This window comes from Lactuca virosa, chromosome 2, assembly GCF_052849685.1.
Source record: "Lactuca virosa cultivar CGN04683 chromosome 2, Lactuca_virosa_CGN04683_v6, whole genome shotgun sequence".
Taxonomy (NCBI): domain Eukaryota; kingdom Viridiplantae; phylum Streptophyta; class Magnoliopsida; order Asterales; family Asteraceae; genus Lactuca; species Lactuca virosa.
Window position 1 is genome coordinate 174124167 of NC_136427.1, and position 26100 is coordinate 174150266.

General features: G+C 36.0%; 1 protein-coding gene across 1 annotated transcript; it reads left to right on the top strand.

Moving 5' to 3' along the window:
- The first annotated feature begins 24256 nt into the window (after window positions 1–24256).
- Window positions 24257–25817, top strand: LOC145156625 (palmitoyl-monogalactosyldiacylglycerol delta-7 desaturase, chloroplastic-like). The gene is made up of 5 exons (XM_079075919.1): window positions 24257–24606; window positions 24717–24857; window positions 24960–25115; window positions 25181–25287; window positions 25404–25817. The coding sequence occupies exons 1-5, from the start codon at window positions 24298–24300 to the stop codon at window positions 25609–25611; spliced, it is 921 nt and encodes a 306-aa protein (XP_078932045.1). The 5' UTR covers window positions 24257–24297; the 3' UTR covers window positions 25612–25817.
- Window positions 25818–26100: the final 283 nt, after the last annotated feature.

Below are 26100 nucleotides of genomic sequence, written 5' to 3' on the forward strand. Positions count from 1 at the left end.
GGAAACCTCCCACACTGCAGCAAGTGCACCTACCATCATCATGGAGTTTGTCGAGAGCTGCATTGCAATAGATGCAACATGAAGGGGCATACCGCCCGCATCTGTAGAACTCCGGTCGAGTTCATCACTTCAACTACCAATGTTTGAACCATTCCCATATGTCACCTTTGTGGTGAAATAGGACATTACAAGAGGGATTGTCCAACAGAGAAGAACGACGGGGGAGCAGGAGGATTTTGATCCCAATACATGGGAAAGCATCAAAGAACCCTGCTATATTTTGGTACGTTTCCAAACCCCGATAATTATCTATAATTATGATTACTCTTCCGTTCAAATTAAATCATAACACTTATATAAAAATTTGAAACCCTAACAGGTAAGCTATGATGACTTAGGGTATACATAAGGGTCATTTATAATTAAGATTTGTAGACTTAGAGTGAGTAATCCCGCCTCATTTCCTGTTCCTTGTTTGGTTGTGGATTTAGGGCAGGGTTGCTCAGTCAAAGCTCTTACCAATCTTAATTATACATGACTTGTATACACCAAGCGATTATAGAGAGACCTAGTAAGGATCGTTTCATGAAAGTTCATAATTTCAAATTATCAGAACGACTTAATATCTATTTCGTCGAGAAAGTTCTGACATCCTCATTTGACATGGTTTGGCCTGGCCCTTACCATGTGAAAATTCTTATGCTGTATAAGAGAATTTTTCCTTAATCAGCCGTAAGATGAAATTCTTTCAATCCATAATGCAAAACCCTTAGGTTGTCTCTCATTTCAAAACTTCAGAAGTACCCATGCGAAGAGTACCCCGCCATTCTAGCCTACTCAGTAGACATGAAACTTCAAACGAAAAGCACCGAAGTAGTCATAGAAGTCAGTAACTACCGAAGTACCTCAATAGATCTCATAGGAAAATCATTGTACCGCAGGTCAAGTTCAAGAATAGAGACTAAGAACTCATTAAGTTAATCTATCGTTGCTAAGTGTATACACGAGAGTGGTATATAAGTTAGACTTAACAAGATTAAGGATGTGTGATTCTGCCCTATCTCCTGTTCCTTGTTTGGTTGTGGACCTAGGACAGAGTCACCCATCCGAACGTTTTGTGAAATCTAAAGTATATACGACTTGTATACACGAAGTTATGGTGGATGAGCCAAGTATGAATCTGATCATGAACTTCGAAGCAAAATCCAGTATCAGATATTCTACCAGGTAGAATTCACCATGAGACCACGACAGTGGGTCGAGCTACTAAATGACGACGAATTTGAAATTCATTATCATCTCGACAAGGCTAATATAGTAGCTGACACCCTAAGTCGGAAAGAGTACCCAGGTCATAGTGCCAATCACGGACTATGATAACCCTTTCAAATCTCTCCACATAAAGTAAGGAGGCTCAACAAGAAGCCTTGAAACCTGAAAATGTGGCAAGTAGAGAAAATAACTAGAACGTGTGAGTGCACGGTATGCCAATATCTGTTATCTCCACTAAGATAATAGAATCATCTCCCAGTTCAGGCCGTCACTCAAAAATCTCTAGGAACCAGAGTAGTCATGATACTATCGGATTGACTATGGAAAAGAATGGGATACCCATTTACCAATTAGTCGAGTCCTTTATCACGCTAGCATTTAAGTTGCTCCATTCGAAACCTTCTGTGGTCACAAGTACAGATTCTATCTGCACTGGACTAAAGTAGGTAATACGCAACTAGCTAGAGATCCAATTTCCACACAGCACCCTCGCTGATCTGGAATTCATCCGAGAAACTACCAAAAACAAATACGAATCAGGAAGCGCCAAAAAGCTTCCAGAGTTAACCAGAGAAGCTACGGCTTCGATAAAAGAAAACCCTTGGAATTCCAGGATTGATGACCTTGTCATATGAAGGTCTCACTCAGGAAGGACAAGATGTGCTTGAGAAAGCGTGAAATACAAAACTCAAAGTACATAAGACCATTTAAGGTTATTACCAGAATCGGTCTTGTACTTTTAAACTTAGACTACCACAAAAACTTAATAACATTCATCCCATTTTTCACATATCAAATCTAAAGAGGTGTCTATCCGATAAAACACTTGTTATTTCACTCGATGAAATCAAGTTAAATAAAAGTCTACACTCTATAGAAGAAACAATAAAAACCATGGATAGGGAAATCTGAAGAACCACGCTAAGTCTCATCCCGTTAGTGAAGGTTCGCTGGATTACAAACCAGGAACCTGAATTCACTTGGGATAGGAAAGATTAGACCTAGTCCATGAGTATCACTTTAGACTTAATTTCGGGACGAAATTCCCTCTAACGGGGGGATAATGTGACACCAGTCAAATTTTGGTCAAAAATTAATTGATCAATAATCATAATTGAGATGAACCAAGTGGTAGAGTTTGTAACAAGGTTTCCAAAAACATAAAGAACACTGAAATCCGAGTTATAACGAAGAAGTCATGACCAATCGAAAATCCGCGGTAAAACCGGCAAAACACTGTTCAGTGTAAAAAGCGAATTTTCGATAAAAGGATTTTTAGCCTTAACAATCTAAATGAAACTTGTAGAATATGTTAAACAGAGAACGTTCATAAAAAGAACGTGAAAATCCGACTTCGTATCAATCGATATTTAGCCGACGCAACCTAAACGAGAATCGAAGGTCTCGTCAAAAGTAGCACAACGGTAAAAAGACAGACGAAAACGGACGTCGGATGAAGAAGTTATGAATTTTTAACGGATTCCCGTCCCGGTCTGTTTAAAATAATAATATTAAAAATAAAGTCAAAACCAGCCGACGAAGTCTAAACAAAAGTCGTAAAGTATGATTTTACCTACGCGTGCATATAAAGAACGTCAAAAACGGAGCTCGTATCCGAAAGTTATGATTTTCGCAAGTTTTGGTACAAAAATAAAGAAAAATAAGAAAAACCAGGCAATTTCGCATGTGACACGTCACCTCGCACGTGGCAGCTGCTGAGTGGACCAAACCCATACGTGGCACCTCCTGATTGGACCGCAGCCGAGGTCCACTTAGAAGCGAACAGCTTCGCATGAGATGCCCCGGAGACACCCCTCGTACACCCTCCTTCGCACGTGGCCCCTTCCCATTGGACCGAGGTTTGGTCCAATCCGAGCCTAGCACCTTGCGAGCCTTCGGTCCGAAGTAAGCCACCTGTCTGACGCGTGTCAGCTTCGCATAGCTCCGGGTCCGAACCTTCGGACTATATATATGCATGCGAGGGCTTCCAAATTTTTACACTTTTTCACCCCAATTTTCATCATCTTTCACATTTTCCACTCCCATAAGCTCATATACAACCCCTAAAGCCCCGGTATCAAGTCTCGAACCCTAAGCAAGGCTCGAAGCCCCGATATTCCCGAGAAGTAACCTCTCTCCTGTCGAAACTCTGCCCAATTTGAGCCGGTTTCTCATTAAATAAACTCTTTACGGGAAACGAAACGCTGCCCGAATCACCGCTTATCAAGGTGACTTCATACCCCTATAATTTACCTTTTCAATGGTTTTTAAATGCTTTTTAGGGGGGGAATACAAGTTTAACACAATATTAAATTGTGTTAATAACTGTATGTGATAATAATCACACAAAATGATTCCGTATGCTTTTAAGAATTACCAAATACTTCCAAAATAACGTAAAGTCATGTTAAATTCTTTGAAAAATGTTTTATAAACTATTTAAAATTATAAATGCCAAATTCATGTTTATATATGTATAAATATATAAATAAGACTTGAAGGGCTTAGGACTAATGAATTATCCTATATCCTTTTCCTTGTTTGGATGTGGAATTAGGGTTGTATTATTTGTCCGAAGGTCGTTACCTTCTTAGTTATATATATATTATACATATATGAGTACAAAAGGTTACTCCTTTTGGTATCACCACCTTTGTATCAGGCTGAGCAAAGGTGTTCATCCATGAGAAACCATGCTAATCAGATAGAACATATAAATTATAATAGGTATAATTTATCATTCAAAACTAAAGATACATGTATGATTTACAACTGTATACTTTCCAAGGAAATTACCAAAATTCATTCAACTATACCAAGATATGTATAATAACTTTAATATACGAACAACATATTAAAGAAGTAAAGATGCATCATACCTAGTTTGCATTAACAAAGGTACGATACAGAGTACCAGGGTTAGCAAACATGTGGTAATGTCGGGTTTGCATTAACAAAGGTACGATATACAGAGTACCAGAGTTAGCAATCACGAGTAATAATACATCATACCGGGTTTGCATTAACAAAGGTACGATATACAGAGTACCAGAGTTAGCAATCACGGGTAATAATACATTCTGCCGGGTTGGCATTAGCAAAGGTACTATACAGAGTACCCGAGTTAGCGAACTCGAGGTAATAATACATCTTACCGGGTTTGCATTAACCAAGGGTACGATACAAAGTACCAGAGTTAGCATTCATCGGGTAATAATAATAATACATCAGAAATCTCGTTGAAACAATAAATTTGTAAGACCCTTCACGGTGTACTTATCTAAGTACGACCTTTTTAAGTCCTGAACTATTAGCCAGAATCTCTTGTAGGGAGAGCGTGAATTTGTGTATAGATCTATATGGGACTGACAATCCCGCACCTTTACTGTTCGCTACAGCTTGGCCGGCAGGCCTAGGGTGTCAAATATCATACCGTTCTGACGCCTGAAGAACGTCGCTGCAGGCATTTCCGTCATATTAGTATGGTTAATAGGACTCACATGGATAAAACAACGAGTGAATTACAAAGTAATATACTTCTCTTATAACATTAAGAAAATTTAATTACATCCCGACCAGATATACCTTCAGTAGCTTTTACTTACAGTAAGAGCTATATATCATGAAATCAAGTATTGTACTTCTGGTTTTGAACATTTAAAACCACAAGGCAGTATTATGGATAATAGAATACTCTCCATGATTAATACTAAGGTTGTTACTGTAGAACAGATATAACTAACTGTTGGATTAATGTCAAAGTCCATAACTACATTTGGTATGTACTTGACCCGACCCGGCATGGTCCATTTGGGTTGCACTTCACCGGCACAATTTATATGGATAGTCTTTTGAGAATAGTATATTTATGATTTATATTAATATATTATAAGTTCTAATATATTAATATGAAATCATATTATTTAATTAGTATTGATCAAGAATTAATTTAGAATTAATTAAGTGATCAAAAAGAACTAATTAAATATGGACTCTTATATATATGGAATGGGCCAAGTTCATTTAGGTTGGGCTAAGCTTTCATGGATGGTCCATGGAGCTTTTAACCCATGGATCCTGTGTAAATGAAAGGTCATGGGTATTAGGGTTTACATGGATGTAACCCTAATCCTCCATAATATATAAAGGGTCCTTAGCTCACAAAATTGGCAAAAGTGTGTGAAAATAAGAGTGGGCCGATTTTAGTGTGCATACATATTCTCTCAAGTTCTTCCAATGTGTTTTGGTGATTTGTGATTCCATTTGAGGCTTCCACACTATTGGGGCTAAGCTCTTAAAGCTTGAAGACATCAAGCTACATCAAAAGGTATGTCATCTAACTAGAACTTTGTAGTATAGGTGCTTCATAATATGCTAGTTAGGATGAAACCTTGGAATAGTTAATATTTGCATGTATAATAGAGAAAACATAGATCTAAGGTTTATAGGGTTGCATGTACACCATAGGAGTGTTAGAATGCTCAAAACCCAACAGTGGTATCAGAGCCATGGGTTGTTTTCTGTTATATTGATGCGAATGTTTTATTTTCAAAGTTGGAAAAAAAAATTTGATTCAAAGTTTTTATGGAGTTACAAAATTTGGTGTTAATGCTTTAAAGAATTCCATAACTTGTTCTTAAGTTATGGAACATGAAAAGTTTCATCATTAAACAAGTATTTAACTTCATAAGTTATGGAATCCAAAAGTTTTCAAGAGTTACAAAACTTGCCCTCAAGTTTTGGAATTTGGAAAAAGTTTTTTTATGATAAAAAAAAAAGAATTGAATTCTAAAACTCTTGGGTTCATAACTTAAACAATTAATTAAATGGTTTTAATTTTGAATTTAATAATTGGAATTATGATGTTTTTATTGAATAATTCAATTAACTCTTATGGACTTTATTAATAGATAATTAAAGTGTTTAATTAAAAGAGAATTAATAATTCCATAATGACATGGTTTAAATTTAATTAAATTAAGAGTATAGTTTAATTAATAGATTAAACCACCAAGTATTTTAAATGTCTAAAATACACCCTTATACTATTATAATATTAAACGTTTAATATATTATATGTATAAGAACAAGTCGTCTTACCATTAGTAGGCCTCATTCACGAAGCCGGTCTATAAGGGGAGTATAAGGTTACTGCCTATAAAATGGCAGTTTAATGGGTGTCCACTCTCACCCACCGCTTCCTTGACTGGTGGAGGGTCGTTAGCCGAACAGGTAGGACAAGGACTATAATTCTCCCTTCATTAAAAGTATTAATGATAAATACTAAGTAACTAAACTTTTTATAAATTCCCAATCTTAGTTACTTAGGAAAATGTGAATAAGGTGCTAATCCATGAAATTACACTTTGCACTTTGTTTAAGCTGTTAGTGGAGCGTGTGTGGTTAACCGGCACACTAACCTGGACTTAACAAGGTAGGCAAAGGGTAACTTAATGTTTATCATAGTATCGTTGGAGCGTGTGTGGTTAACCGGCACATCGATTGAGGGGTAAATATTAAGGGTACCGAGTATATTTGCATGGTTACTTCACACCTTGTTTTGTGATCCTCGGCATCCCAGTCACAAAACCTGAAGGGCACACTCGAGATTGAAACATGTCATTGAAAAGTTCAATGAATCTCAAAAGAATCTAGGAGTTTCAAAACCAATTAAAACCTAATAATACATTTCGTTTATCTTGGTGGAAATTGGTGAATCGTCATTCACCTACCTTCAAATATTTTATAGCTTGGATTACGGCATCCCTCTTCCAAGTTATAAAATAGTTTGTTGGGTCCTAGCCTTAATATATCATATTGGGTGTTATATTAAGGACTTAAATCAACTTTACGTGAATTTCTCCCATTGTTGATGTCTGGTTTAGACAACAATGATCTTCCCAAACCAAGCTTTCCTAATGAATATGACTTCCCGAGTTTGGCTCATGGAAGTCATACTTCTCTTCCTCCACCTCCTCCAATTATTCTCCCTAACCCACAAGTTCAAGGTCACTCAAGCCCTAATGGCAAGCAAGGTCTATGTGTGATCACATCTTAGAGATGAAGTCACATATTGACAAGCCGGGAGAGTTGGGTGTCAAAGTCTTGAGAAAGTTGGATGTCCAATCACTTTCTAAGTCACATAGTGAGTTCCTTTGGGACTACTATGAAACAGACTATGACATGAACCTTAATGATCATATCTATTTGCTTGGTGCTGCTGAATCAGCAATGATTTGGAACGATAGTAAAGCAAATTTGATTAGAAGATCAACTTCCCAAAAACTTTATGGACAGTGACAATGGTGACACTGGAAATCCAGAAAAAGCATTCTCTTCCCAATGGAAAGGGATTGGCCATAGTCAACCCGGTTGACCAAATGGTAAAGAGAAAGGCTAAGTTTGAGATAGTCCCATTACCAAAGGGTCCATATGTTTATTTTGCCAAAGGAAGGGGCGTTGATTGCAAAGCTGTCAAATTTTCCTAAGGATGTTAAAGTCAATAAGTTTGACTCTACATCAGGTAGAGCCCATTATCTAACTCTGTTGAGTTCTATTCTGAGATCCTCATTACATGATGTGACTGGGTCACATGTTGATGTTTTAAGAATCAAAGAATAGAGAGAAATCTTAAAGGAAGTATATGCTAATTCTGATCGCGAAGGTGGATTTCGATCGCATCAGAATTTTGAGCAGTTGCTTAAGAAGTTATGATATATTGCTAAGGAATAGATAACAACAATTTTCCATGTGGATTGTAAGGATAAGTTTTTCCACAAAGTTTTAAAATAAAAGAAAATTGTTTAATTTTATTTATTTGAAGTATCCTTACAATGGCATTTGTGGAAAATTGTTGCTTATATGATTCCACTGACAGCAATATTGGAAAATGGATTTGATTCTTTCATTTGTGGTAGTGTCTAAATTTACCAAATCAGGAAAGTTCCTCATCACCCAAGTTTCAATTGGACCGAAACTTGGAATCATGCAAGTTGAATAGTATGATGAATGAGAACTTTCAAGCATTGGAAAATCAAGACTAATTACTTGTTCACATGGATGTGTGAGTCAAGTGAAGGACTAAAGGGATCGAGTACACATTCTTGTGCACTGGTCATGTCCACCACAAAGCTCGTTAAGACTATTTGATTTACTAAAGTTTAGTAAATATGGTTATACTTACAAGTTTAAGTATAATTCTGAAACATTGGAAAAGTCTCAATGTATGGCAGAACGAATGGGAAGAATCAAATTAGGCAGAAAGATAAAAGTTTCTCAAATCTGAAAAGATGGGAGAGTACTTTAGTATCATGTTTGTGATCATCTTAATGATTTAGAAATCATATCATAATTAGGCCTCTAAAGGTCATCTTAGTGCATTATTATGACTAAGAAGAGGAGTCATGAATTGTTGAAATGGTTAGATCAGGAAGATGAGTCATACTTCGTTCCAAAACAATTCTTAGAGTCATACTCCAAGATTGTAACTTGAGTGACATATCTTAAAGAAAGGTTTAAAACACTTGTCAAATGTAAGAGTAAAAGTGTCCTACTCTTGTACATTTGAAATTGGTAAGTTGTGATGTTTTGGATAAAACAAAGACCAACTAAGGCCAATTGTGTGAAGTGTTTGTCTTGATAAAGAATCCGCACTATCTCTTGAATATTTGGCAAGATAGTCTTATATGTCAAGAGGATAGTGGGAGTCTTAAAGATCCTAAAAAGAATTTCAAGAACTAATCAAGAATAAAACCTGAGGTTCTTCACTAGCACACGACTTGAGGTTTATAACCTATCGTGTTGACATATTCTGTGCCCATTCCAGTTAAAGTTGGCTTTGCATCGGAGTTCTGAAAGTTCTCAATTGGTTGCATAACAACTTGGAAGCAATGGCAGGCCCTGTACTGCCAGGTGGCAAGAAGTTAAGATTGCATAAGTTCAGTCCATATGAGTTTGGATTTGTCATTATCCTTGTCTTGTGACTATGGTTTTGACGATTCACATGGATAAGAACACATACACCATAAAATCTAAGGGTCATAAGGTTTCTCTCCGATTCATGAAAATGATGGTGAGGAAACACTTCCACCAAGTAGATTTGAAGCAGATGGCAAAAGGTCTAAACAATTGAGACTATGATTACGGCATCCCTTTTCATAGTTCTAAAATTGTTTAGACACACATGCATGCTATCTAAGGAAAGGTGTATGATTTTGATAAAGTTTTATCAAAGCATCTCGTATCAGAAATCTGAACTTTGGTAAGAAAGTCAATAAAGTATTGATTTCTAGAAGTCCAGCTGATTTCTGAGTACATGTCAAAGCTAGTGGGAGCATAAGTGTTATGCTAATAATCATCATGTTAGTGGGAGCATGATAATTATTGTTAGTGTTGCAAGTTAGCAATGTTAATTATAGAAAACAAAAGTTTCAATTCGTGAGGCTGCAGGGATTGAAAAAGTTGTTTTGCTATAATTAAGGGAGAGGATATACTTCATTTCAGTTCTAAAGGCTTAGATTGAGACCTTAATCATCTTTAGTCAAGAATATATATATATATATATATGAATTTCATGTTGGATTGGTTCAACTTAACGAAATTCTATATATTGCGTTCTCAAAATTCGATTATGATTACGGCATCCCTCTTCATAGTCAAATTTTTGAAAACATGGCAAATAAAAATATTGTAGCAAAAGACTGGTCTAGAATCATGTCTTTATGTGAGACATCATGAATCGTGTACCATTTGCTTTGGGTACAGGATCGATTGCATGTGCTATAATATTTGTCATTTCTAAATTTTTCCAAATGCCCAGAGGCATTAAGAAGGGAAAAGGTCTAGAATTGGATATGACTAAAATGATTAAGCAATTGTTGAGGACAATCTGAGGTTTACCAAAGATTGGTTGCTCAGGGACAGTTGGAAGTATAGTGCTAATTTTGGAAGGACCATATTGACATATTCTGAAAAGAGGCATCTCTTATTCAGAAGTGATAGTCAAAATGAGAATATGGAGTTGTCTCCATAGGTGGAAGTTATCTGTGTAAGATTAGAAAACTTAATGCAAGAAGCATGTCCAAAGCAATGTACTTTGAATATGAGACTTAGTTTCCATGGAGTTGATCTCCATTGGAATACCTTATAATGACTGTTGACAAGTCTTTGTGACTTTGTACATATTCATTACAGGAGGGTCAGTGCATATAAGTTTAAAATCTAAACAGATTTCGATAAATGATAGGAATTTGAAATTCTCACATTTTTCGATAAGGATTTGGGAGTGTGAAAGTAGAATCATTGAAATTATGTTCAATTGGTTTATTTCACAAAGTAAGGATCATATACAAACATAGAGTGCATACTTAGTGTATGGCAAAGCTATTGGTTAAGAAAAACATAGTGTACATGCTTGGAGCATGGGACAACTAGTGTTTTTAATTCAAGTATAAAGTTGATAAAACCGAAACAATGAATAATGAGTAATCAGTATGGTGATAAATAAAAGTGTTTATTTATATTCATAGGGTTTGATACCATATTTGATTCATTTATTCTTGTGTTTCACTTTGCATGTTTTGACTTCCAGAATAACTAAGTCGCTCTTCCTGAATGTTTAAGTTATTCAAACCATCCACAGTCGGTCATATGTTGGAAGTAGATATGAATCAAGACTGTCATGGGTTGGTTTATAGAGGTCCAAGTTGGTGGACAAAGTGGTGCTACAACACTCATGAGTGCTCATAAGTTCTGAGTATTGGATTCAACCCACGCTCATTTGAATCACTTCAAGGATTTTATCACGAGTGATCATGAGACGATAATATCTTATATTCTTAAAACCTAGAGATATGAGTTGTTACTATGAGTTATTTATACATTGATTGCACAAAAACGCATTGGTAACTCGATGTTATAAAATGTGCCTTTGTGTATGATTCAACAAGTAGTAGAACAAGCCATATGAGTCGAAGTTTATCCATTCCTTTTACCTTCGGGATAAAAGCGATATATGTGGGCCCCTCGATGATTTAGCGATGACACATGTGAGTGCTTGGCCAAGCCAGGACTGATTTGATTTGTTCAATCAGTCAGTCATCATAAATCGAAAATCGGGAAACAACAAATGGACAGAGAGAATGATTATAATCCATGTCTCAGTCCATATGATATCTAGAATGGAGGAATATATGATCCCTTATCTAATGGACAAGTCATTGACAAGGTTAGAGTTCGACAGCGGCTTTAAGAGCTACGATTGCCAGTTAGGTTTTGAAGTCATACTCAATAATAGTTTTAGACTTATCCAAGTGGGAGACTGTTGGATTAATGTCTAAGTCCCTAACTATATTTGGTATGTACTTGACCCGACCCGGCATGGTCCATTTGGGTTGCACTTCACCGGCACAATTTATATGGATAGTCTTTTGAGAATAGTATATTTATGATTTATATTAATATATTATAAGTTCTAATATATTAATATGGAATCATATTATTTAATTAGTATTGGTCAAGAATTAATTTAGAATTAATTAAGTGATCAAAAAGAACTAATTAAATATGGACTCTTATATATATGGAATGGGCCAAGTTCATTTAGGTTGGGCTAAGCTTTCATGGATGGTCCATGGAGCTTTTAACCCATGGATCCTATGTAAATGAAAGGTCATGGGTATTAGGGTTTACATGGATGTAACCCTAATCCTCCATAATATATAAAGGGGTCCTTGGCTCACAAAATTGGCAAAAGTGTGTGAAAATAAGAGTGGGCCGATTTTAGTGTGCATACATATTCTCTCAAGTTCTTCCAAGGTGTTTTGGTGATTTGTGATTCCATTTGAGGCTTCCACACTATTGGGGCTAAGCTCTTAAAGCTTGAAGACATCAAGCTACATCAAAAGGTATGTCATCTAACTAGAACTTTGTAGTATAGGTGCTTGATAATATGCTAGTTAGGATGAAACCTTGGAATAGTTAATATTTGCATGTATAATAGAGAAAACATAGATCCAAGGTTTATAGGGTTGCATGTACACCATAGGAGTGTTAGAATGCTCAAAACCCAACACTAAGAACACTTTTACCAATGAAACGGTTTATGGGATTAAACCACTTTTACAAATGAAACGGTTTATGGGATTAAACCATTTATACAAAGGAAACGGTTTATGGAATTAAACCACTTATCAAATGAAACTTAGTCACTCAATCTTTGTAAACTAGTATAACATAAAAGGCCTTTAGTGGTTAATTCTATAATTCCTTAGTTATTACATCAGAGTCGTACATAAGTAATGTCCGATTGACAGTGAAATGTGTGACTTCCGCCTTACTTCCTGTTCCTTGTTTGGTTGTGGGCAGATACACCCATTTAACTATCAATTCAATATTATGTTATGTATAATCAGTATAAACTAAGTAATTACAGAGGGAAACTATTGAGGTTATCAATTAATCACCTTAGGATATATAGGATTTCCTGGAGAAACCAGTGAACTCATTCAAAGAACTTAGGGTATACTTAACAGAACTAAAATACTTATGAACTCACCAGCTTAAATGCTGATCTACTCTTTTCAAATAACTTGTATTCTCAGGAATCCAGTAGACAGGTACACTCCAGAAGCTTTTGAGAAGACTACCTAGTACCGTACCGCGACTCTTGTCTTCTATTGTACCTACTTTAGTGTTTGAATATGTAATGTTTAAACACTTATGTAAAGCTTATACTTATTAATGCAATGGTTGTTTGTACTTTGATTACTATATTGCATGTGTTGTGATACTTACCTAAAAGTCCTCCACCCCTGAACGTTTCCGTCGTTCTGGTTTGGGGGTGTGACAAGTTAGCATGCAATGATTTATTAGACAATATAGGATAAATACCTACATGGGTGGGTTTAACTTTACCATCCCTTACATCCTGCAGGTATTTGGGGCAGCTTCGCTTCCAGTGCCCCTTTTCCTGGCAGTAGAAGCACTGTGCTTCTTTAGGGTTTGAAGAAGGAGGAATGGAACCTTTCTTGGTTCCACTTGAGAAGGATCCATCAAGGGGCTTTCCCTTGGTACCCTTCGAAGGGGTCTTCCTCTTCTTCCCCTTCCCCTGCCCAATTGCCAGAACAGGAGCAGTAATAGGAGTAGGAGTAACAGCTGATGTACTTTTAAGGCCACTTTCAACGGTCCTTAAAAGTCCTTGAAGCTTGCTGAGTGTGACTTCCTCCTTGGTCATATGATAAGTCATGCAAAACTGATCATAACTTGGAGGTAAGGAATGGAGAATGATGTCAATCGCCATGTCCTCAGGGAAGTCCACATTAAGCTTCAATAACCGGTCCACGAACCTTTGCATTTTCTGCAAGTAGCCGGTGAGGGACTCTCCCTCCTTCATCCTAGCTGTTATCATGGAGGAAATGATTTCATACCTCTGCCGACGAGCACTATGATGATATCTATCCATCAGATCCTGGTGCATCTCAAAAGGTTAGAAATCTTCATAGGATTTCTGGAGTTCTGCTGTCATTGTGGCCAACATGATACAAGACACCTTAGTGGCATCTTTCTCATGGGTAGTGTACTCAGCAATCTCCTCATGAGTAGCAGTCGACTCATCAACAACCTTCAGTTCTCTATCAAGGACATACTCCTTCCCCTCATAGCGAGTAATGATTCTGATGTTCCTAATCCATTCATTGAAATTGGAACCATCAAAAGTGACTTTCCCACACAAGTTCATTAGGGAAAAGGAGCATGTAGGGTTTGAGCCAGTAGCAGTGTTGGAAGACATCTGAAAGAAAAAAAGACAAGTTTTATTAGATAAAGAGTCCTTAATAAGTCACCCAAATGAAATATTAAGGCTAGGACCCTACAACCTATTTATAACTGGAAGAGGGATGCCGTAATCCAAGTTATAAAATAGTTGAAGGTAGGTAAATGATGATTTACCAATTTCCACCATGAAAAACAAAAAAGATTATTATGTTTTAATTGGATTTGAAACTCCTAGATCTTTTGAGATACATTGAACTTTCAATGGCATGTTTGAATCTCGATTGCGCCCTCTCAAGTTTGTGACTGGGATGCCGAGGATCACAAACATGGTGTGAATAACCATGCAAATTGACTTGGTACCCTCAACTTTATCACCTAATCGATGTGTCGGTTAACCACATGCGCTCCACCGATCTATGATAAAATTAAGTTACCCTTTGCCACTCTTACTAGTCCTTATTAGTGTGCCGGTTAACCACACGCGCTCCACTAATGACTTGGTAAGGTACAAAGTGTAATTTCATGGGTTAGAACCTATTTCACATTTTCCTAAAGTAACTAAGATTGGGAATTAATAAAGATTTAGTTACTTTATAATTACATTATACTTATAATGCGGATTAAGGTCCTATCCTACCCGTTCGGCTAACGACCCTCCACCAGTCAAGGAAGTGGTAGGTGAGAATGGACACCCATTAAACTGCCATTTTATAGGCAGTAACCTTATACCCCCCTTATAGACCGGCTTCGTGAATGAGGCCTACTAACGGTAAGACTGACTTATTCTTATATATATCTATATAACTAAACTTTTATTATAATAATAGTATAAGGGTTGAATTTTAAACTTTTAAAATTCTAAGGTTTATTTTGGAATTAAAGTATTAATGTGTGAGTCTTTACAAATTCCAAAACTTGAGGGCAAGTTTTGAAACTATTCAAAACTCTTCAACTTCATAACTTATGAGTTAATGGCCAATAAAATGAAGACTCTTCATTTTATGTAACCTATGAGTTCTTTAAATGGTTTTAATAAGAATGACTTTTGGTAATCCATAACTTGAGGACAAATTATGGACTCCACTAAAACATAAAGATCATGGAGTTAACTAATCATAATAAACAAATAAACAAGCATGCATGATCATATTCAAACTCATAGTGCAAGACAATTCATATCATCAAATTCAAGACATTAATCATAATCATATTAACACTAATCTTGAAAGTATGACAATCACTTTGTAATTAGATTAGGATAATCATTACCATGTCATAAAAAAACAGTTTAAATGATTCAAAACAGTTATAGGTAATGATCCTAACCCAATTCTGGCCAAAAAAACTCGAACAACATACAATCTATAGAACAAACTCGTCGAGTTCCTTGAGGAACTCGTCGAGTTCATGCCCAAAGTCATGAACTCATCGAGTTTTTTGCATAAACTCGTCGAGTTTTATGGTCTGTGCAGTTTTTAGCTTTGCAAAATCACATAAACAACAATATAACAGAAAACAAGCCTATTCTCTGATACCACTGAAGGGTTTTGAGCATCCTAACAACCTTAAGGTGCACATACAACCCTAGAAGCTTTGGAACTATGTTTTCTCTATTATACATGCAAAATGGTTTCCAAAGCCTTATCATATCTAGCATGCAATCCTAGGTACATGAATAACAAAAATTCTAGATAGAATTACATACCTTTTTCCTTGTAGTGAGTAGCTTGGAGTTTATGAGCCTAGCACCAATAGTGTGGATGCCTCAAGTGGTGTCACAAATCACCAAAACAAGTTGGAAGCTCTTGAGAGAATAAGAACACTATATGAAATCGGCCACACTCTTTATGCTCACACACTAGTCCATTTCAAGTGCTAAAGACCCCTTTATATAGTATGGAGGATTAGGGTTACATGCATGCAAACCCTAATACCCATGACCTTTCATTTACATATGATCCATGGGTTAAAAGCTCCATGGACTATCCATGGACTTCATATACTCTTAGCCCATCCTAAATAAATCTTAGCCCAATCCATATATATATATATATATATATATATATATATATATATATATATATATAAGAGTCCATATTTAATTAGCCTCATTTGATCACTAAATTAATTCCAAATTAATTCTTGATCAATACTAATTAAATAATATGATTTCATATTAATATATTATAACTTATAATATATTAATATATCATAAACATCTTATTCTCAAAAGTATATCCATACAAATTGTTCGGTAAAGTGCAACCCAAATGGACCATGCCGGGTCGGGTCAAGTACATACCAAATATAGTTACAGACTTAGACACCTTATCCAACAGGTTTACCCTTACTATCTTTTTCTTGCACAATATATCTGCATCATTGGCGCTAAGCCAATCCATTCCCAATACTATGTCGAATCTGTTTAACTCAATAGGCAATAGCTCCTCGTGGAACTGATTCCCATTCAAGTCAATGACAATATTCCTAATACAATCGCTAACAGGTATGAATTTGCCACTAGCAACTTCTACAATTAGGGCATCATCAAGTTTTTCTATAGGCAATGCTAGTCTTTCACCAAATTTATGTGATATAAACGAGTAATTCGCTCCGAAACCAAACAATAAATTGGCAGGCAATCCATTTACAAGAAAGGTACCTGAAGTGACATCCCCTGCATCCTTTGCGGCTTCCAATGTCATTTGGAAAGCTCCTGCTTTTGGCTTTGGTGGGAGATTGGGCTTCGCTGCCTCTTTCTTCTTCAGGCAGTCCCTCAAAATGTGCCCCTCTTCATTGTACCCATAACCGACTTTCTTATTGAAGGTTCATTCATTAGCATAATGCATATGCTTTCCACATTTGTAACAAGTGACTTCCTCGCTACATTTTCCAACATGTTTATTCTTACACTTGTCACACCACTTCGCTTCGGTTCCTCCTCCGAATTTCCTCGAACCAGACTTCGAGAAATTATTCTTTTTGTTGGAACCTGAAGTTCCTTCAAATTTTCTCTTTTCGCCAACTTCAACCTTGCTGGAGGCTCTCCCCTTAATCATATCTTCAACAGACTTGGCAACCCAGATAGCTGCCTCCAAAGTAAGTGCCTGACACACTGGCACCTCATACTCCCATGGAAGTCCCTTTGTGTACCTGTCGATTTTTTTCAGCTCATCTGGGACAATACGCAAAGCAAACTCCATTTTGTCTGTGAAGTTATTGGTGTATTCATCGATGGACATACTTCCCTTCTTCAATGTCAGAAATTGGTTTTCTAACTCAAGAACATTTTCGGCTGAGCAGTACTTGCGCTTGAATTGCACCGAAAACTCTGCCCAAGTCAGTTGCAGTGGTTCATTAGGGCTTAGGGTCTTCCCCATAGTGTTCCACCAGCGAACAGCGCCACCTCTAAACTGACGCACTGCAAATATGGTTTGTAACTTGCCTTGGCAACCACATGTCATGAAAGCCAATTCCATTTCCGAGATCCAATCCAGTACTCCGACATGATCTTCTTTTCCAGTGAAAGTTGATGGCTTACAAGTCATAAAGTCTTTATACTTGCATCTATTTCTCTCCACTCCGTCCTCGTGGTTATTCCTCCTAACCACAAGCGGTTCAGTTTGACCAACAGATCTACTGTAATTTCCTTCCCCATACTGACTGTCATTTAATTCAGGTTGTTCATCAGGCATTGAAGGTTCATTCCTGTTGTTCTGTAATAGTTGTCTCATTTCTTCCCTTTGTTCAGCCATCATTGTCTGAATCATGGCTTGTACTCCAGCCATTATGATCGGTTCTGGTGCAGCTTCTACTATTGGCACCTGTTCCATCACTTGGGGTTGAGGTTGCTGATTTCTATTTGCATTTCCAGCTCCACTTCGGGTTCTTTCCATTTTGATCTATACATAAAATTAGATGAATTTAGATATTTATTCACGATAGATGTTTAAATCTTCATTATCACTCCGAAACGTTTACATGCTAGTTCTAATATCGTAATAGTAGGCTTAGAATCCTAAACACATAAGATTTGCAGATCTGGTCAGCAACAGACCATAAATCCGAACAAATAATGGCATATATGGCAAACATATAGCATTTAGCACATAAAAGTATTTTAGGCATCTTTCCTAAAATATACTAGTGCTCGTGTCTAAAATATGGTAGACACTCATCTCACGATCATCACTTAGCATTCTAAGTTTAAGTCTAGAAATCCTAAAAATTCCTAGTTCGCTTAAACTAATGCTCTGATACCAACTGTGACATCCTCAGATTTCTCGGCCAGAAAAGACCGATTTAGTTTATGCTTTTAAAATAAAATAAGAGTAATCTTTTTAAAAGATGTTGCGGAATTTGTTCCTAAAACAAAACATGATAAAAATTTATCAAAACATTTCTTAAAGAAATATATATTTTCATTATACATCAAAACGTTGGGATGTCATGTTCCGATACATATAAAAAGCATAAATAGTACATTATAAGCCTTACAACAGATATTTACATCTACTGGCCTATAATCCAAAAATCCATCTTCATTATCCAAACTATGCTCTTGGTCTACAACCTGTAATATAAAAAGCTGAGTGGGTCAGGCTTGGGAGCGTGGTGAGCATATAGGGTTTTCAACCCATAAATAATAATAAATTTATTAAATTCATCAACCAAAAATAAATTTATTAATTTCATCAACCAACAATAACCCTGATTACCCATTCCCGTTATCCTCACTTTACGTCCCTAAACACCTATCATAAGGGACCTAGTCTAAGGATTTTCATCGGGGTGACAACACTGCTTTAGGGATTCCTCAGCAATTTATGTCAAATAAGGCAACCATGAGGGGGATGGAATACACCAGCGAACATATAGTTCACCAACACCTACATGTTGCGAACCTGATAGCGTTCCACTGGACTGTCTAGAAAGGTCTGTGGTCGTCATCTATACTCCGCTAGATGACTACAACAAGAACAGCAACAACATGGAGGCCTCTCATCATTTTAACACACATCAACTATTTCATCTACCCATGTTTTACCCAACATAATTGTAGATAAAAATACATATACAGTTTAAAATTTGTACAAAACATTTATTCAACACCCATCTCAAATAAACAAACAATATAATTACACATAGCACGTATTCTATAGAAAATACTTTATATCTATGTGTAAGATGAAAGTGACTAGACAATCACCTTATTTAACGATAATCGGGCATCACTTTATTTCTTTAAACGATCGTTTCTGATAAAACCGGGATGTTTTCCCAAAAACCGGGCTTCACGCGGACAGAGTTTCGGCTCGAAATTTCTTTTTCTTGGGATCTTCGGGCTCTCCGGGGCTTGCTTACGATGCTAGGATAATATACTAGGCTTGGGGGTATTTATTGCAACATTTAAGAAAGTATAGGGTGAGAGATTGAAATTTTGTAACCCAAAATCGGCTGGCATCGTCCGCTATTTATAGGGGCTGAAAACTCGAGTTACGTTGGGCGTAACTTTAGAGTACGTTGGGTGTACTCCTTCTTCAGCCAGTACGTTGGGCGTACATCGAGTATGCTGGGCATACTAAGGGATCATATCAGACGCGTCAAGCCTACGACACATGGCTCTCATGCGAAGGAGTAGGGAGGGTGACGGACTCCGGAACACTTACACGAGTACGCTGGGCGTACTCCGAATTTTCAAACTTCAAAAATTCGTAACTTTCGCATACGAGCTCCGTTTTTGACGTTCTTTATATCCACGCGTAGGTGAGACCGTGCTCTACAACTTTTGTTTAGACTCCATCGGCTAATTTTGATTTTAATTTTAAAGTTATATTTTTAACAGGCCGGGACAAGAAAAGTCCGTTAAAAATTCATAACTTCTTCATCCAACGTCCGTTTTCGTCTGTCTTTTTACCGTTGAAATACTATCAACAACATCTTTGATTCTCGTTTAGGTTGTTTCGGCTAAAATTCACTCGATCTAAAATTCGAGTTTCGGGCTGCATACTGCTAAGTTGAAACTTAGAAAAATCATAACTTCCTCATACGAAGTCAGATTTGGGCGTTCTTTTTATGCACGCTCTCGGTTTAACGAACACTACGACTTTCATTTAGATCATTAATGTTAAAAAGCACTTTATCGTAAATTCACTTTTTACGTCACACAACGCCATGCCGGTTCTGTCGCGAAACTTCGACAGGTCATAACTTCTTTATTATAACTCAGATTCCAGTATTCTTTATATCTCCAGAATCCTTGTTTCAATCACTACAACTTTCTTCATAGATATCGGGTTTATCTAACATTTATTTTTGACGCTTATTTTTATCCTTAATTCATTAAATTATAATAATTAAGCATAAAACACATAATAATCAAATAATACATTTTATTATTTTAAAACAAGTTACAAAGGTTGGCCTAGACTATTACATCATCATTAATGTCTAGCCTAGAAACACGGGCGTTACATTGTCATTCCAGAAGACATATTCTTAGTAAATTATTTTTCTAAGTGAGAGCAATATGGAACTTTAAGAGCTAAAAAATAAGGTAAATGCATCATAGTTTGGAACTAACAAGTTTTCAGTTGTTGTTGAATCTGCTTAATAGTTGATCAGAAACTAATGAAACGCATAGAGATGCATTCATGTATGATTATCAAGTATGGGAGTGATTAATCTTCCTCGATATATTGTGAATATATATAGTAAGTGAGTTTTCAAAGGAGAAAACATACATGAAAAAGGTAGTCTTCTTCCTCTTTCCCCTAAACTCGAATTAGGATTTTGATAAGATGATAAATCTGAATTTCATGCTTAATTTATGATGTTCCAACCAACAAATGGTTATGAGATTTGTGAGATTAGAGTTGTTTTGATGATTTTTCTTAACCATCAATGTTGAAATCCGACTTTATTCTTAAATTGTGTGATTATTGTGAAATTGTTGATGTATTTTCACTCGTTCATCTATCTACAAACTCCAACTAACAAATAGTTGGGAGATTTGTGAGCTTAAATATGATTTGGTGGGTTTCTAAAACCCTAGATCTTCAAATTCAAATTTGAAGCATCAAGCAATGATATGAGCTTGAGCTTATGGTTAGAAGGTACATTTTCCTTCAATCAATGATCTATTTGTCAACCTTTTGGCTTATGGTGAGATTCCATGATGTTTGAATTAAATCTTAGTTCCCGTGGTGGTAATTTGGGTATTTTCGTTTCAAGGATTTATTGATTCAAGCTATTGATTCCAATCAATGATATGAGCTTGGATTTGTGATTAGATTGCTTATCCATGTCCTTTCAAATCCATGATCCAGTTGTTAATTCATAGCTAACGGTGAGATTTGTAGAGTTCGATTCAAGTTTGGCTTCCATGTAATAAAATGAGTATTTCCAAACCCAAACTATTCTAGATTAAGATTTATGATTTCAAACAATGATTTAAGTTTGATATTATGTTAGATTATGTGATTCCATTCCAATCTATGATCCATTGTAAATCCTTGTCTCATGGTGAGATTTTGAAATATTAAATGGAACTTTACTTCGATTTGGGATTTCAACTCTATTGATTATGGAACCGTGTTCCAATCTTGGATTCCTACTTTAAACGTATCCTGTTGTCTAGTTTTAATATTCAATAATTCTTTGAGGAATTTGGAATTAATAAGCTTATTTGCTGTCACAACTAGTGTTCTGAAGAATTGTAAATGTTCATTGAAATACTGTGTTTTGGTATTAAGTTATATTTCAAGTTTAAAGCTTTCGTAATATCCTTATTTCCTCATGAAAGGGTTTTGCTATGTTTATTATAAGTATGGAGTCAAAGGAATTGTCCTTTCAAAGCAACTCCTTCAACTTTTGAGTTTTTATCCTCTTTGACAATTAAAATGATTTTTATAAAATGTAGACGTTTTAAGGTGCTATCAAGGATATGAACCAACTGGCGATCCTTTCGTATCTTCTTTGGAAGTGTTTTAACCCATGATATTGTCCTTGAGTCATTTGAATTGTTTTGGAGTGTTATTGGAAGTTGATTGGCTAAATGAGAGATGAAGCTTGAAATCTTGTTTGTTCTATTTGTAAGATTGTGATCTTTTGTGTTGATTCTAGATTCCCCTTAGATCATTTTAGAGTATTTTGAGTTTAGAATGTTAAGTTGACCCATATAAAGGTATTTCGGTCATTTAACACCTTGTAATGATACTAGGTGATTGCTTTTGGATGTTTAGAGCTAGAAGTACCATAGCTTGAGATTAGAAGATCTTTGGTGATTGTCAGGTTAGGACTTAAGGTGAGTACACTTACCTTGGAACAGTTTTCCCAAAAATAAATATTCTACTTGTGTTTTCCCATTTGTGTTATGTTATACATATGTATATTACTTGAAAATACATGTTTTGTTTTCTCGTTATGATAGTTTATTATCTAGGGAAGTCCTTTTGAATTAAGGACATGTTTTGAGAAATTGATTTATTTGTATGTGTGTGTGTGGGGGGGGGGGGGGTACACTTATTCTTTAGTAATATGGACATAATTGTCCTTTTGGTTTTTCTTGTGAAATATCCCTTATTGTTGATTTTGTGTTTTAGAAACTATCTAACATATACTTGGTTGCTAGTTGCCCGTATGGGAATTAATTGTGCATTCATGAAATATAATTTTGGAAATGTTTTGATATTCAAAAGAAAAGGCTTTATTTTTTGAAAATTATTTGAGCATCAATATGTGCATATCATGCAATGATAGGTATGACTTTGTGGTCCCGGGTACCCAATTGGACATATATTTTGTTTGTTTATGAGTTGATTTCTAGATAATCCTTATGTATGCGAGTAGAGGCTCGCTACCCCTCGTGTGGTCTAGGTTAGATGATCCTAGTGTCTAGTTTGTTGTGGGTGTAAGGGTGATTCGGCAATTTTGTTTGTCATGCGTTCTTCACACCCGACCATCATTATTTTCTTGTCGGATTTTAGTGCAAAAGTTGGCTGTCTGTCATGAGTTCTTCATGTCCGATAATTGTTGTGAGTTAGACTTCGATATTCACATAGGTTGCGATAGTTGCATGCATTTCATTATCCATTTGGATTGTTCTTCTTGAATATATATATATATATATATATATATATATATATATATATATATATATATATATATATATATATAAGTGTCAAGTTTTGTACACTTGTTTATTGATCGGATTATCGTCGTTTTGTAACTCGCATGAGTATTATTGGATCTATATGATCTTGTTTGAATTTTGATTATTGAGAAGCATATATTTAAGGTATATTTACCTTGTATTGTTTATTCACTTGTGAAGTTATTAGAGATTTGTCATAAATGACAATGTTCTTTGACTAGTATAATATTTTACCCTTAAGTTGACTTTTGATGTTGATTTTGTTGTTTTAAAATGCTACATTGGTGTATCAACCATAATGGTCATTCATACACCGTCCATAATGGTTAACCCCGAGGTCGTACTCACTAGGCTTCCCATAGCCTAACCCACTTGTTAATAAATTGTTATTGATTAGTAGATATTGTCAGAAACTTAGTAGACTTATAAGTTTTGGATATTTAAAAAACTTTTGGTTTGTAACATTCTCTTAAATCTTATTTTGATATCTATTGAATTGTTATTAAACCACTAAATATTTTGAAAGTTATTTGAAAAACTTTCATTGGGACCGTTATCAATTTGAACTCTTTAAGAGTTCAATTTTGAAAATCATTTGTCCGCAAACTAAAACTCCGAAATTATTACGAGGTTTGAAGAGAGGCTAGCCTTAGACGATAATGCTAAATAGCTATTCCAAACCGTGTGGTCGTCACCAGATTATTCTGATTGAAACCCCAAAATTTGAACCTGAGACGTCCCCTATAATCCATCTTAGTGCCAGATAGATAATGAGGCACACGAGTAGAATTCCCCTATTACAGTAGTATTTCTCTTCCTTAGGTCGCCGCTATTAATACTTTGATACGTGTATACATATGGACCATGGGAATAAAAACTCTTATACAGATTCCAATACATAGCAATTCGAATAAACTATTCCACGATAACTCCACCCCCGAAAAAAAAAGAGAAAAAAAAAAGAAAAAAAAAACCCACCGGAGATCTATCCATAATTCCATGCCACTTTATATTATATATAATGGGGCACATTAATACGTCCATATACGTGCATATGCCTTATCCCTTCCGACTATACGTAGCTTATCAAAAACAAGACTATGGCAGCAACGAGGGCACTAGCTGTGACAACCTTGGAGTTCGAGAGGAAGCAGAAGGGATGGTTTTGGTTCCGGAAATGGGATTTGGAAGACGTGTCTAGCATTTGCTGGTTTACCGGGATTCATGTGTTGGCTGCATGCGCACCTTTCGTGTTTGATCGGGGTGCAATCAGATTATCTGTGGGCTTTGCTTTATTGAGCGCCTTTGGTATGACTCTAGGTTATCATAGACTTCTTTGTCACCGTAGTTTCAAGATCCCAAAATGGCTCGAGTATTTCTTCGTTTATTGTGGTGCTCACGCTTTCCAGGTATATCGTGCCTATGTGCATGTATAACATACATCGTTACTTCTATTATCTATATCTTCTATAGTTGTCGGATCTTGCTTATTGATTTTCTCTAACTTATAAAATTACAGAGAGATCCAATGTTTTATGTGAACACTCACAAGAACCACCACAAGTATACTGATACGAATAGGGATCCTGTTACCCCAACTGACGGTTTTTGGTTTTGTAATATGGGTTGGCTTTTCAACAATGACCACATTGCTATGAAGGTGACTACACAATGCCTTACATATATATACACTTTCATTTCATATTATCTTTACTTAATCTCGTAACCACCTTTGGTATATTGAATTGATCAAATTAAATAGTGTGGAGAATCAAGGGGTGGAGAATACTCGAAAGTACCAGAACTAAAAGCACAGTGGTTTTATAGGTTTCTTCATGATACTTACTTTTGGCATCCAACTGCACTTGCAGCCCTACTATATCTCCAGGGAGGTTTTCCTTACTTGGCTTGGGCAATGGTATGTATATAATCGATATGTTAATTAGTTAATTATGTGAAGAGAATCATGCTTAATCCATGCAGGGCATGCGAGCAGTGGTGATTCACCATTTTGCAGCACTAGCAAGCTATGTCAGCCATAAATGGGGGGAGAGGCCGTGGAACACCCCGGATACTTCCACCAATAAATGGTATGTTTGCCCATGCGCAACACTTCAGCATATATATTAATAGGCTGCGGATGTATTCACTGAATAATAATTGAGATAAAATATATATAACGTACATGATATGGTATTTAAAACAGGTGGGTGGCAGTGTTGACACTTGGAGAGGGTTGGCATAACAATCACCACGCTTTCCCGAGATCTGCTCGACATGGATTGGAATGGTGGCAATTTGACCCGACGTGGGTGTTGATCAAGTTTCTTCAGCTGCTTGGATTAGCAACGAACGTCAAGTTACCAACGGAGGCACAGAAAGGAAGAATATCTCATTACGTTGGATCAACGTAGAACAAGAATACTGAAAGTATAAAACCAAAAGAAACTGGGATTCTGGGAACCTTTCGGGAATTCCAGAACATTGAATATAAACACACATAGATACATATATATAATGTGTGTATTAGAATCGTGCAAATTGAATAGGATGAGAATAACGATGATCTTTTGAACTTGATTTTTTGGGCGTTGTTAAGAGAAATTTGTATCGCATATGTTTTAGGTGTAGGTTAGAAATAATGTTTCATAAAAGCTTAATGAGAAATTGCTAGAAAAGTCTCAATATATTCAGAAAAGTTACGATTAAGTCCCAATTTTTTTTAACATAAAAGTGTGGATTATTTCTTTTTGGGCTCAAATTAACAAAAAAGTCATTTCTTTTTTTTAACAGGAAATGTCTTATTATAATGTAAAATCAAATAATCGGGACTTTATATTCAAAATTGTTTTTTAGGACTTAACCGTAACTTTTCCGAAAATATTGAGATTTTCTAGCAATTT